General features: G+C 38.7%; 1 protein-coding gene across 3 annotated transcripts in view; it reads right to left on the bottom strand.

Annotated features, from left to right (window-relative positions):
• LOC105483230 (integrin subunit alpha 6) overlaps positions 1 to 14,060 on the bottom strand; it is a 77,637-nt gene that overhangs the window by 26,175 nt on the left and 37,402 nt on the right. For 2 of the 3 annotated variants that reach the window (XM_011743972.3, XM_011743971.3), the window contains exons 2-9: positions 13,335 to 13,459; positions 11,425 to 11,504; positions 9,616 to 9,871; positions 7,836 to 7,967; positions 4,693 to 4,903; positions 3,845 to 4,038; positions 3,299 to 3,387; positions 2,474 to 2,592 (exon numbers count right to left, since the gene is read on the bottom strand). In XM_011743972.3, the coding sequence (XP_011742274.2) occupies positions 2,474 to 2,592; positions 3,299 to 3,387; positions 3,845 to 4,038; positions 4,693 to 4,903; positions 7,836 to 7,967; positions 9,616 to 9,871; positions 11,425 to 11,504; positions 13,335 to 13,459 (1,206 nt within the window). Of the gene's footprint in view, positions 1 to 2,473; positions 2,593 to 3,298; positions 3,388 to 3,844; positions 4,039 to 4,692; positions 4,904 to 6,053; positions 6,171 to 7,835; positions 7,968 to 9,615; positions 9,872 to 11,424; positions 11,505 to 13,334; positions 13,460 to 14,060 lie in introns of all 3 variants that reach the window. The other variant, XM_071072937.1, reaches the window with a different exon arrangement.

The raw sequence follows: 14,060 nt of genomic DNA, 5'->3' as shown, positions 1-14,060 counted from the left end.
GAAAATGCATTCCAAATCCCAAACAACTAGCTCAAACTTCTGGAATCAATCTGTTGGTAGGCTAGAGAGAGTACAAGTCCATTCATGGTGAAGGTGGGGGAAATAAAGGGTCAAATACTGCCCACATTACCTGTTTTTCTATTTTCCTTTATTGTTTATCACTCTGTTTTTATTTTACATTTAGACAGCTGCTAGGTGCTAAGATACTAACTAGATACATTCTTACGGTTTGAGAGCATATTTAAAAGGCAAAAATTCACAAGTATTTTAAAATCAGTTGCCACAGATATAGTATTTTACATGTCATAGTATTAATGCTTTAGGGTGGCATAAATTTCAAAAGAAAATATTTTAACAGACATTTCTGCCTAGGACATATTTTAATTTCTGTTTTTTAAACATACAACACACAATTTTGAGGGCACAGTATACATGAATTATGAAAACTATGTCTTTTAACATAGAAAATAAGTCTTATTGGCTTGGCTGCCTCATGTTTAAAATTGGTGTTTATTTACACTACCCTAAAGTGTTAGTACGATTTAGTAGAAAAAGTGCCCAGGATTCAAGTCGGGAAGATTTAGGTGCTACATTCTGTCTCTCAGGCTCCAGACTTAAAAGCTCAAGCAAGGCCGGGCGCGGTGGCTCAAGCCTGATGTTCCAGCACTATGGGAGGCCGAGGCGGGCGGATCACAAGGTCAGGAGATCGAGACCACAGTGAAACCCCGTCTCTACTAAAAATACAAAAAATTAGCCGGGCGCGGTGGCGGGCGCCTTGTAGTCCCAGCTACTCAGGAGGCTGAGGCAGGAGAATGGCGGGAACCCGGGAGGCGGAGCTTGCAGCGAGCCGAGATCGCACCACTGCACTCCAGCCTGGGCAACAGCGTGAGACTCCGTCTCAAAAAAAAAAAAAAAAAAAAGCTCAAGCAAGTCCTGGGCCTCAGTTTCCTCATTTGTAAAATAAGGGGAGGTTAATGCTATTCTTATCAAAGGGTTGTTGAATTTTACTTTCATACTATCTGCAAGTAAAGAGGGAACAAGTGTACAGGGTTGACAGTCAACCTACTTATGAGGACACGAAAGTAAGGATATTAAAATATCAATTACACATAGACAGAGGCAAACATTTAACTGACTAAAGTTAGGTCATCTTTTGTATTGACAAGGAAGAGATATCCCAAGATTAAATAAAAACCAGATTAGACAGCAAAGTTACAGTGTAGCCTTTTGATGATACCCTAAAAGTAGAGAGATGCTCAAAAGTTTTGTGGAAGATGGGAATAATGTACTGTACTTTCTATAATTCTATATTATTAACTTTTTTTGTTGTTGTTGAGACGGAGTCTCGCTCTGTTATCTAGGTTGGAGTGCTTTGGTGCGATCTCGGCTCACTGCAAGCTCCGCCTCCCAGGTTCACACCATTCTCCTGCCTCAGCCTCCCGAGTAGCTGGGACTACAGGTGCCCACCACCGTGCCCAATTTTTTGTATTTTTAGTAGAGACAGGATTTCACCGTGTTAGCCAGGATGGTCTCGATCTCCTGACCTTGTGGATCCGCCTGCCTCAGCCTCCCAAAGTGCTGGGAATACAGGCATGAGCCACCGTGCCCGGCCTATTAACTTAAAAAAAAATAAGAAGAACCTGCTACTTTTTGAAAATTAAAAAACAAACAAAAAAAACCCCTCCAATTTTTAATGGTGATTTCCAGCAGTGATGAAAGCGCTGGTTAAAGGGAGACTCAAACACCACTGATGGGAAATGTCACACCCTTTCAGGAGGTCATCTTGGTGAAACCGAGTCAAAAGTCTTGAAGCACATATATCAATTTCACATCCAGGAATTTATAATAAGGAAATAATCAAGGATATAAACAAAAGAAAGAATGTTTTCCACAGCTTTTTATATCATGGGGGCAAAAAAAAAATTGTGAAGCAACGTAACCATCCAGTGAGAGCCCAGCAGTTGGTTAAATAAGCTCTGAACCAGTCAGAAGATGCCTCATAGACAATTGTTAACTTCATTTTGGAAAAGTACTCAGTGACATAGAAAAAGTCCACCATGTATCCTAAAGAGACAAAAGCAGGTTACAAAATTATGCACAATTATGATCTTAATTTTGTTAAATATACATGGTACAATCACAGAAAATAAAAATAGAAATCAAGATCTTGGAGTTTAATAATGCATGGTGAATTATAGGGGATTTCCTTCTGTATGTTCTTTGTACTGTCACGTTTTATATGTGTTTTGTTTTTTCATCAAAATTGGATCTATGTTTTCCTCAAATACTTTAAAAGATTTTAGAAAACAGGTTTTTATTACATTGTTTACTACCTTCAAAAGACAAAGAAATAGCTTTGCAATTCATATAAACCTTTGAAGTGTAAGTATGACAAATTTCAACCCAAAAGGTCAACATTTTAGTGTAACCTGATTATAGAACATGCTTAACACTAAAATCATAGATAACAGACCTGAAAATAGTTACTGAATCTGAGAGGGAACCAACAGCAACATCAGGGTAGGAATTTCGATCAAGGTCCATGTTTCCAGCAATTGAATATCCAAAATAAGGTGATTTACCCTTGAGAACCTGAAATACAGAGGTCATCCAAATGGACATTATGCTTGCAACATAAGCTTCTTAACTATGCTTTGAAAAAGACACACAAGTTTCTTTTGAACTGGAATTTGAGAGTTCACTTATAAGTAAATTATATGAAATTATATATGAGTCATAAATATCTACATGATCTAACACTTCATACATTTAATTTCATAAAAGTCATCTGATTTACACAGTCTCTCAAAACATAAAAGACCCCATTTCTGATTAGCTTGTTTACTGTATTAAGTCAATCAGGCCATTTCAAACCAAATCTCCCTACCCTCCCTACAAGTCTTATTTTTCTCAAAAGAAATTTTTAATTTTTTGTATCTACGTCCTCCATGTAGTTACAGTAATCTATTTTGTTTGCCCAGTTTCATCTCTATTTACTAGGCTACTAAAGAGAATATATCACGTCTCCTCTCTTTATGCCGTCAGGGTAGAATAACATTCTTTTGCTTTGGATTACTTTGATTCCTAACTTAGATATCTAAGAAATTTTACAATTAGAACAAGCAAGTAATTGCATTTATATTTTCTGAAGGTATCTTCTAGTAATACATTTTTTAAAAATCTATACTATTGTGGATTTGTAAATAAAATTTGTGTGAAAAGTCACTTAAACCTAAATATTTTATTACAGGGCAAAAAGTTGAGACTGTAGCTGTAGAAATCCAGGTTATGTGGTTACCTGTGTAGGTTTGGTATTTATTCCATTTGCAGATCCATGATAGATAAAAACCTTTCCCGTGTCATCATACGGAGCTCCAACTGCAATATCTGTTGACAACATGACATTTTAACATTTTAAGAAACACTTTAGAAACACTCCAGTACAATGTTTTAAAGTAAGATGACATAAGCACTATTATTTATTCGTTTGGCTTTTTTTTTTTTGAGATGGAGTTTGGCTCCTGTTGCCCAGGTTGGAGTGCGATGGAGCAATCTTGGCTCACCGCAACCTCTGTCCCCCAGGTTCCAGCGATTCTCCTGCCTCAGCTTCCCAAAGCTGGGAGTAGCTGGTATTACAGGCATGTGCCACCACACTCAGCTAATTTGTATTTTTAGTTTCCCCATGTTGGTCAGGCTGGTCTCAAACTCATGACCTCAGGTGATCCACCCACCTCGGCCTCCCAAAGTTCTGGGATCATAGGCATGAGCCACTGTGCCCAGCAGTGCTATTATTTAAACAATCAAATTATCTATAATCACAGCCATTTCATAATCTATTATCTACCTGGGTAGCCATCTTGATTAATATCTCCAATATTTTTTACTGCAATGCCAAACATAGAATCTTTGGTTCCATTAAGACGAATTGGCTTCACATTATTCCATCTGCCTTGCTGGTTCATGTAGACATACACTGCACCTCCAACTTCTCCATCTCTATCAAAATACTGTGGGGCTCCAATAACTATATCTTGCCACCTAAAAACATAATGAGGGGAAAGAGCCATGAACCAACAGCTAACATACCAGCAACACCAGTCTAGGTACTAAGGTTACAGAGAGATATAATAGAAAGGCCCTCAACTCCAGAATTTATGACTCAATTATAGCATTTTTTAAAAACCAAGGTAGCCTGTAAAAAATGCCCCAAGAAAAATACTAAGGGTAAGAACGCAAAGCAAGTTCCTCAAGTTAGAACCACAGTGCAGCAGGATTCCCATTAACACCTCACTATTCTACCCCACCCCAACTGGCACCAACAGCCATGGATCTGTTTTTGACTTTATCACCAATCCCTATTTTCAACAGGAGCTGATGCTCCATCAGCCCCATATGAAGCCACAGAACAGAATCATGCAAGTGTTTTCTGAGTTCTTTTTTTTCAAATTTTAATTCTCATGGACCCATAATCCCAACATGCAAGTAAAAACTGAAAATCAAAAATATAATCCTATACCCTGGGGGAAGGAGATGAATGTCTGTCTGCTGCCATCATACAAATGATAAAGATGGGTTGGCAGTAAAAATATTCTTTACATCAATCAACCTGAAAGGACGGCTCTTCTCAAGGCCTACAGAAGCTAGTCAAAGCAGCAATGATTTGCAGCATAAAATAACCTGAGGTATTCTCACCCATCCTTGTTGAGGTCCACCACCGCCACATCATAGCCAAATGAAGAGGCCAGACCTTCTCCATCGAATATGTGCTCAGGGAGGAGATGTGCAGACTTCATATCTCTCCTTAGCAAAACCACGGCTCCACTGTGATTGGCTCTGGGAGCACCAGATACAAAAGTGATCTCATCTTTAGAAACAATACCTTTCCCTGAGTCCAAAGAAAAACCTAGAAAAACAAAATATATACAGCCCCTCACATCAATCCATATATTTTAGGCCTATGACATGGGTAACTCCATCATTACCTCTTCCTCTGGCTTCCCACCCCTCTCTCCTCCTGACCTTCCCACCAGCTATCACATTTGTAATATGAGTGACAGAGTTCAGATTTGACCCAAGGACAAAGTCCTGGGGCTAGCAAATTTACTGCTTTCTATGGATATTAAGACTTTCAATGAAAAAAACTTATGTATAACTTGAATTTTGAAGTATTCATACATCTTAAGAATCAATTTGCACCTGATTTTAATATTAGAACTATGGTAAAAGGAGATCAAGCTAGATACTGAATTGTCTAGGAATAATTTGGTTATGTTACATCATTTACACAGAGAATACAACCTGACTTGAAGCATAATTGACTGCATATTATAGGGTTCTGCTATAATTTAATGGCCAGTATTTTTACAGGAATAAAATAAAATTGAAGAAAAAGTAATTAAGCTTGGTAAGAGGCATCAATCTCTTTGGTAATCAGACAAAAACAAATGCTATCACCACCATAGATAGCATTTCATTGTTTTGGACCAACTTAGTTCTCAGACACAAACATGCAGACAAAACAATGACTGATGATACATGATATTTGAGAACCTAGTATAAACAACAGAGGTGAGGAAGTTGTCATTGGTATCAGCTATATACTTGTTCAGAGGGCAGAAAACATTAGGACACTCCCATTATAAAGCATCAGGTAGGATGTCAGATTACAAAAATAAGAGATCTGGTGAAAAGCAAATAGAAGTGCCCATATCAAAACCGTTCAAATTAAGTAAATGTTTATATAGAAAGGTGAAGCAGATGCAGAATAATATAAGCTCACCCTCCTTATTGGGTTTTACTTATGAAAAACTTCACCACTACCGTTACAGTTCTCAAATTGTGAAGTGAATTAAAAAACATGAGCCACCAGATTAGAGAGGGCAATATGGAATCCAGCCATCTGGCCACAGAGCCCCAACCATGGCATGCTTTTTGTGTGTGCTTCAATGGAAACAAAATAGGACATAAAAAGATTTATGCTCCGTATGGATCAAAAAAAAAATGTTAATGACCACAACCAAGACAATTTATTTGTCATCGCAGAGGTCACAAACCTAGGTAGCTATTCATCATCACATCAGGGAATGTGTCAGGCTGCTCCCGGGGAGGCCGTGTTTTATAAACAAACTGATCAGGATCTGTATAGGAAACGCTGGTCAAAAACAGCAAGCCTGTACGCATGCACGGGACGGAAGAAATTGAAGAAAAAGTAATTATGCTTGGTAAGAGGCAGGACAGCCACTGCTGTTCTCGCTGGATGAGGAGGCCACCACTGCATCCGTCAAGCTGCTCTCATTGCCAGCTTCCAAAACCTCAAGCGGATCATTTTATTCCCCCAAACCCTCCAATCTTTTGAAGTGACAGATTCACACACAGCACAGACAAGCCAAATGTAACAATATGAGTTTGATATCTTTCTCAGGCATTCACTTTTGAGGAAATCCATTCTATAAGTGGCAAATGTATTTCAGAAAAAATGCTTCATATTTTCGTATGTTCTGACAGCAAGCACATTTATAAAATCCACAGCCATCCATCTTAAAGACCAAAGTATTGGTTTCTTGGCCAGTGTAATTACAATTAATTTTTGTCATAAGTAATCCCTAAATAAAACATTCTGAGGCAGGGTCCTGCTCTGTTGCCCAGACTGGAGGGCAGCGGTGCAATCACAGCTTACTGCAACTTCAACCTTGCAGGTTCAAGTGATTCTCCTACCTCAGCCTCCTGAGTAGCTGGGACTACAGATGTGCACCACCATGCCTGGCTAATATTTTTGTATTTTTAGTAGAGAAGGGGTTTTGCTGAATTGGCCAGGCTGGTCTTGAACTCCTGGCCTCAAGTAATCTGCCCACCTCGGGCTCCCAAAGTGTTGGGATTACAAGTGTGAGCCACCAGGCCAGGCCTGAACAACTTCTTAATGCGTGTTTACTAGCACATTGTTTGAAATTATTCATATATCTATACCTGTTTTTTCATTTTTTACCTTCCATTGTTCCAGTAATACCCTAACATCTGGGTACTTTTCTCCATTTTTTTAAAAAACAGGTTACTATTTAGAAGTTTTTTATATTTTTTCCAAGAAATCCACAGTAATTATTCTTTATGTCAACTCATACCAAGAATTAAAGCTTTTAAAAGGCTTTGTGTAATTACCATAATGCACATGAATAACTTAGGACATCCATTAGTCATGCAAACAAGCCTTAGGAGTTAAGGAATTGGCCCTTAGACACAGTCTGGGTGTCCTGAAAGCCGCTTTAGCAGTCCTGCTCAACCTCCACTGGGAAGCTTTTATCCATCTGCGGGGCCCTGTGACATGGGGGTCCCAATCCAGAAGCAGGGCCAATCCTCGGAGAACCACAATCACAGAGGGAGGACCTGGAGGTCTTGACTTGCCACTTAAGAGTAACTTTATTAAATGCAGTTCTTAAGAGTATCTCTGGAAAGAGGCACTGAACAAAGAGCTCAGCTTACTGTGAACACCCATGCACATTTTCATGGCTGCATGAACAAACTGTTTCAGGTTACGGGGGCCGCCATTAGCTCAAGAGACAGACTTCCAAGCAGGAAGAAGGACGGACGATTTTAGGTGATAATAGGTTTCTTCCCCCCTTTGAGGGAGCCCCGGTCAGAAAGAAAGGATCCCAGGCATCGGTCAGGTTAATAACGCCTCTAGATCACCAAGCTTATCAAGTTGCAGCAAAAGTGGCCACAGGTCCCGGCCCCACCTGGCCTCTTCTCAGCCTAGAAGTCCAGGGGCAGTAGGCCCTGCGAGGGAGTTTCACACAAAGTATCTGAGAAGGTGGCCAAAGGCAGCCATCTGTGCCTGCTCCTACCTAAGTAACTGTTAGCAGGAACAGGAACGAGACTTTCATCATGCTCAGTCTCTCCACCAACTTCATAAGGCCCATCTTCATAGATGTTCATGTCAAAAAAAGTGTTATTCTTTTGCTCTACACGAACAATCCCTAAAGGAATGAAATGGTAAAAACAACAACAAAAAATGAAGATGAAACAAAAGAAAATAAATGGTTCCTAATAAACATCCCCCATGCTATCACTAGTTACAGGAAAAAAAATTTGAAGGAAAAAAAGGAAGGACAGAGATGACTTTTATGGTTGTTAAGTATGTTTGCGTAAATTTTTATGAGAAAGAAATTTGAGTCATTAAAAAATGTCCCATGCATTTTCATGAACTGTCTTTATAATGCCATGAAACTAGATGAAAAATGGAAGGTTTGCTTAGTTAACAAACCCTACAGAGAACAAATTTTTAAATGACATGAACTTGATACATATATTTTACGTTCTCTGTAATCCCGCCTCAAGTTGTCCTTTTTCAGCAGTGTAAAAGTGACATATTGATCTTTTCTTCAATCACTTTAACCAAGATTTCATCTTCTAAATATTCTTACAATTAGTAATTTAAAACATAAGATTTCATATAGTAAGCCCAAATCACTATATGACTTTAAATGGCAACATTTTAGGTCAGGGTTTATAAAGCAAGAAAACCATATTTTCCGTGAATTAAAATATACATAATTGGTGGATGTTTGTGTTTTGTTTTACCGTATATGGCATTTATTCAGGCTAAAATAAAACTAAATTCAACATGTAATTTCAGTTAGGTCAAAATAACCTGGGAAATACTGTACATGAAGATCCTGTTGGGGTGAGGTGGGGGGCAAAGGGAAATTACCCTTGAAGATTGCACACAGAGAACGGTGTTGAAAATTCATTTAGAACCAGAATTAAAACACATTTTTGAATGGAAAGGGGAACATTTTCCTAAGTTCTCCCTGATGAGTGAAAGTGTTATGTGACTTATATTAATAAATTTCTCAAAAATGGCTTATTTTCAAATCAGCTGCAGTTCTCTTCACCATGGATGACAGGTTAATTGTCTTTTATGATACAGCATTTTCTATGCCTGCTTAATTTCTTCAGAGAAGTTAAACTGCTTAGCAGGAACTGACCAGGTTCACACAGTCAAAAAATGTGGGCCATTTTCCTCTTTACCTCTCCACATCTCCATTTACTCACATCACAATAATCAAACAACTTTTCCTCACATATCTGAAATTATACCTCAAAATTCCCCAATTTGTCTGTAATCTGCCCTTCTAACTTTACTGAATTATTAGCAAAGCATGGCCTTTGAAAATAACATATACAGAGAGAAATGTCCATATTAATACAGTTATTAATGTCCATGTTAATACACTGTTATTTGTATATACCATTATTTAATTCTCCTAAGTTTTCAGATCACTAACTTAAAATTAACACTTCTAGCTTCATGAGCCACACAAATATAAAACAGCAAAAAATACTAATGTTAATTATTATATTCCTACTTAAAAAAGTTAACTACCTGAATTAAAGTACTGGTAGAGGAGAAAAGAACGTCAACACTAAAACATACATTCTACTATTATTAGCTTTTAAAAATCATATTGTTTAGAGATTTTTAATAGCCTACCCAACTTTCATAATATACAAATGTCTTCTAACACATTTTAGCTCAAAATGTACTAAATCATGGTACAAAATCATATTACAGAAATTAGGAAGACATTCTAATCTCTATTTCTATAAATACAAAAGTCATACCTTTCCAGTTGTAAGTACCCGGGGCTCCAAATACAATGTAATGAAAGTCTTTAGTAAAAGTAGCTGCTACACCTTGCTGGCAAGAGCCAAATTTCTCATGGCCTCTCAATCGCCCATCACAAAAGCTCCAATCTCCCCCATCCATATCGTCTTCAATCCTGAGATTCTGGCTCAGGACATAACACCGCCCAAAGATGTCTCGGGATTCCTGCTTCGTATTAACATGCTGCCTTTTTTCATATCGGTGAGCACATGTCTGCAAGCAGATGGAAGAAAGTAGCCCATTCTTGTCTATAAACCTTGTTTTTAAAAAATTACATATAGATAAAATGGTCAATACAGAGGTTAATTCTAAAAAGGATGATTAAGCATGTCCTCATCTTGGGACTGGATCCCAGACCAGCAAATATTCCCCAAAGTGGCACTAAGAAGACCATTATCAAGGCATATAGAAACTAGAATGTGTCTTATTCTCACTGAGAATAATGCTCCAATCCAGGTATTGAATGACAATCTGTATCCATAGGCAATTCATTTGTAAATTTACCTGTCACATAAACAAAGGGAAACACCTTATTTCATTTTCTTAATTCAAATTGGCTTCTAGTGGCTGTATTAACCTTGAGAACATCAGTGTGAAAGTGGGTAATTATGTTCTAGAGGAGAGAAATCATGGACCTGTTTTCATAGGGATCAAACAAATACAGCTAAAACATTTCCTTTTCCCCACACTATTTCCTTGAACTCAGTCCTAACTCACACCCTGAGCTCTGAGATTATTTCCCAAAATATGCCTACTTTTACAAGGCAGAGAGAATTACAAGACCAGAAGAGACAGAAATAATCTCTATAACTTCTACAGGGTATGAATGGCTACCCTCCATGTAAACACAGGCTAAAAATATAATATCGACTCAATTTCCCAAAAGTGTCATTCCTCAAATATCAAAACTCAATGTTCACTAACGGTTTTTCCTCAAAATTCTGTATAAATTTCATTACAGCAACCAGATTTTGAAGGAGACAAAAAGATTATCATATTCCAACCAGGAAGACATTGCCATGACCATCTAGCCCAATCCACCTAACAAACCCTCTTTTCTTTGCTATCCCTTCTATTTGAAAAAACTCAGAATAAGTAACAAGAGTTTAAAACTACCTGGTTATTACTTTCCAAGACCATGCCCATATTTTTACTATCTATAAAGCTATAAAATTCCAAGGATAGAAATGATGTCTAGTTTTGTTTTGTTTTTAATACCATCTAGAGTTTTAGGAATATATAGTAAAGGTTCTTTAATAAGTTATTCAAATCTGAAAGTTCTAAAGAAAAGTAGGTTGTGTGATTGCTTCAAAGTATATCAGGAATCACAGGAGAAATAAGGCTTTGATTACTTCTTCTTCTTTTTTTTTTTTTTTTTGAGACAGAGTTTCACTCTTGCAACCTCCGCCTCCCAGGTTCAAGCAATTCTCCTGTTTCAGTCTCCCAAGTAGCTGGGATTATAGGCGCATGCCACTATGCCCAACTAAGTTTTGTACTTTTAGTAGAGATGGGGTTTCATCATATTGGTCAGGCTGGTCTCAAACCCCTGACCTCAGGTGATCCACCCGCCTCAGCCTCACAAAGTGTTGGGATTACAGGCGTTAGCCACCACACCCAGCCTGATTTCTTCTTAACATCCATTCCTGCTTTAAAGCAGTAAGTTCGCTAGAATGTATGCTCCCTGCTTTGTCCCCTGCTGTAAGCCTGGTGCTGGCATGTAACCAGCAGTCCAACAGTATAGGATGAACATGTGTCTCTACACTTACCACGACCTTGCCCCCCGGACCTTGGCTCTGGACGGTGACCCCCATCCACTGATCTTCCTTGCTTTCTGACGTGGGGTCAGCTGTAAAAAGGAGCACAGTTAGCCTTCCAAGTGACTGCACATGCTAGAACCCATCACTGAACAAAAATACAAGCAACTGTTTCCAAATGGCCTTGACTCTGAGTCTAGCTACTCGATAAATTCAGTTACTCAATCCAGAAAAATTACTTGTCATCTCAAGGAAACAGAAAAGTGGTTTTTGGTAAAAATCTTTCAAAAATTTGAAACATAAAATACTTAACTCTATATAGTCACCTATTTTGTCCAACAATACCCTTTGCCCTCTCTTGATACTCAGGGTCCTGAATGCAGAAGGTAAGTGAAAGTGTAAGACTAAGGGAGCCCTCCAAAATACATCTCTAAAGGCAACAATGTAAAATCTAGTATTCAAAACTCCAGCTACCATCTAAACTAACAAAAAAATGGGTACTTCTCTATATACTCCCCAATTTTTTTTATGTAACAGCATTAAATGTTCTTTACTGGAGATGGGAGAAAAAGACTCAGATTTACTTTAGGATCTTGTAACTGACAATGTATCAATGCCAAACAGGCGAGTTATTGTTAGTCAGAGAGAGGGGGACCACAACCACCACCATGTGCTCATTTCAGTATCAATTTAAACCCACTGTGTGACCTATATCCAAATTTTTGCACTCCTGGATGAGCAGTAACACAGATACAAGTTTTAATCTTGAATCATTACAAAAATATGAAACTAAACAACTTTTGCCAGAGGGAAAAATGCCAAAATGTTAAAAAATAAGTCTATATACTGAGATTGTCAGTGGATTTTGTTTTTTTATTCTTCATAGGTGTATTTTACCAGTTTCTTAAAATTAACACATATTATTTTCTAATAAATGAACACGTTATTTCTTTTTCTTCTTTTTTTTTTTTGAGATGTATTTTGCTCTGTCACCCAGGCTGGAGTGCAGTGGCACGATTCTGGCTCACTGCAGCGTCTGCCTCCCAGGTTCAAGCAATTCTCTTGCCTCAGCCTCCTAAGTAGCTGGGACTACAGGCGTGCACCACCACACCCAGCTAATTTTTGTATTTTTAGTATAGACGGGGTTTCACCATGTTGGCCAGGTTGATCTTGAACTCCTGACCTCAAATGATCCACCCAACTCGGCCTCCCGAAATGCTAGGATTACGGGTGTGAGCCACCGTGCCTGGCCAACGAATGTTATTTCTAAAAGATGAAGAAGCAAGAGAAGAACATAAACACGAATCTGCAAATCTACTTAGACCGAGCATATCAAATGAGGTTTGGCTAGAGCTTCTCAGTACACTAATAGCTCTGCTCAACCTACAAGAAGCCAGGTACACTGGATGTCAACATGCCTACCTCATGGTATCTTCTACCTATCCAGAGTCCTTAACAAAACAAGTCTCTATACGAGACAGTAGGGAAAACTTTATCTCTGTTAGCCAGCTCTCATTTCAAAGGGGTCTGATATTTAAAACTGTCTTTCTCCCAAATAGTTTAACAGCATGTGAGAACTTTTGGCTGATGAATACAAGATACGCTCATTCATTCTCTTCATTGCTATGAAATCAGTTTTTCCACGACCCCCTGCAGAATCTCAACACATCACTAGGTGGCAACATCCCTACACCATATTGGTTTAGTAACCATGGTTAGGAGGAACAGCAAAACACGCGGCATCCCAGTATGATTTAGAAAGTAAAGTAAGTATTTTCAGGGCAAATAAAAAACAGTCAAGGTTGATGCAATTGAAAGAGGTCCTCTCTACAAGAATAAATGTTTGTCCCCACTCTCCTCCCTCAGGGAAAAAGTACGGGCAAGCTGCCGGAGTGAAGGTTGAGTGAGGGACAGGAACGCACCATCGTTATCAAATTCGATGCGTGTGCATGGCCCCCGGGCGGTGATGTCGCAGCTGTACAGCCCTCCAGTTCTGTTGGCTCTCTGCAGTGGAAGCGCTTCTGCCCGCGGGGCCCCCACGAGCAACCTGTTGATGAAACAGAAACAATTTGGAGATGTGAATTTAATATACATTTAACATGTAAATCAGTCCGAACTAGGAGATAATGGGATTATTCTCTGTCTAGGAGTCCACTAATTCTTCCACAGCTTAGGCAGTGAGTGAGAACAAACGTAGACTCCTATGGCTGGTTCACGTAAAACGCACAAACACAACTACACAGGGAGGCCAAAGAGGGGATACCAAAACGGGGAAAAGAGGCCTGTCTCTGATGGTATCAGCATTTCCTGCTGGATATGATCTGGTGTTTAAAACACACCCTCTTCATAGAATACAACCTCTAAGCCCCTATGATGCCAGGGATATCATATGAAACTCAAGAGAAGAAACCAAATACTTGTGACAATGGGAGGAAAAAATGGCCACACCAAATGTAATAAGCAATAATATGTCAGTTTCTAACACTGTGCCTTCCTGAGGTAGTTTGAGAGTAATTCTGACTGTATCTTAGATTTTCAGTTTATACACTGATTGGGAGAACCTAAACAGTAAGTAAGATACAACTCAACTGAATTATTCACTTGCAGCCTTGGCCTCTTTCCAATTCTTTTTTTACCTCCAGTTTTAT

Source organism: Macaca nemestrina, chromosome 11, assembly GCF_043159975.1.
Source record: "Macaca nemestrina isolate mMacNem1 chromosome 11, mMacNem.hap1, whole genome shotgun sequence".
Classification (NCBI taxonomy): Eukaryota; Metazoa; Chordata; class Mammalia; order Primates; family Cercopithecidae; genus Macaca; species Macaca nemestrina.
This window is presented reverse-complemented; position numbering and strand designations above follow the sequence as displayed.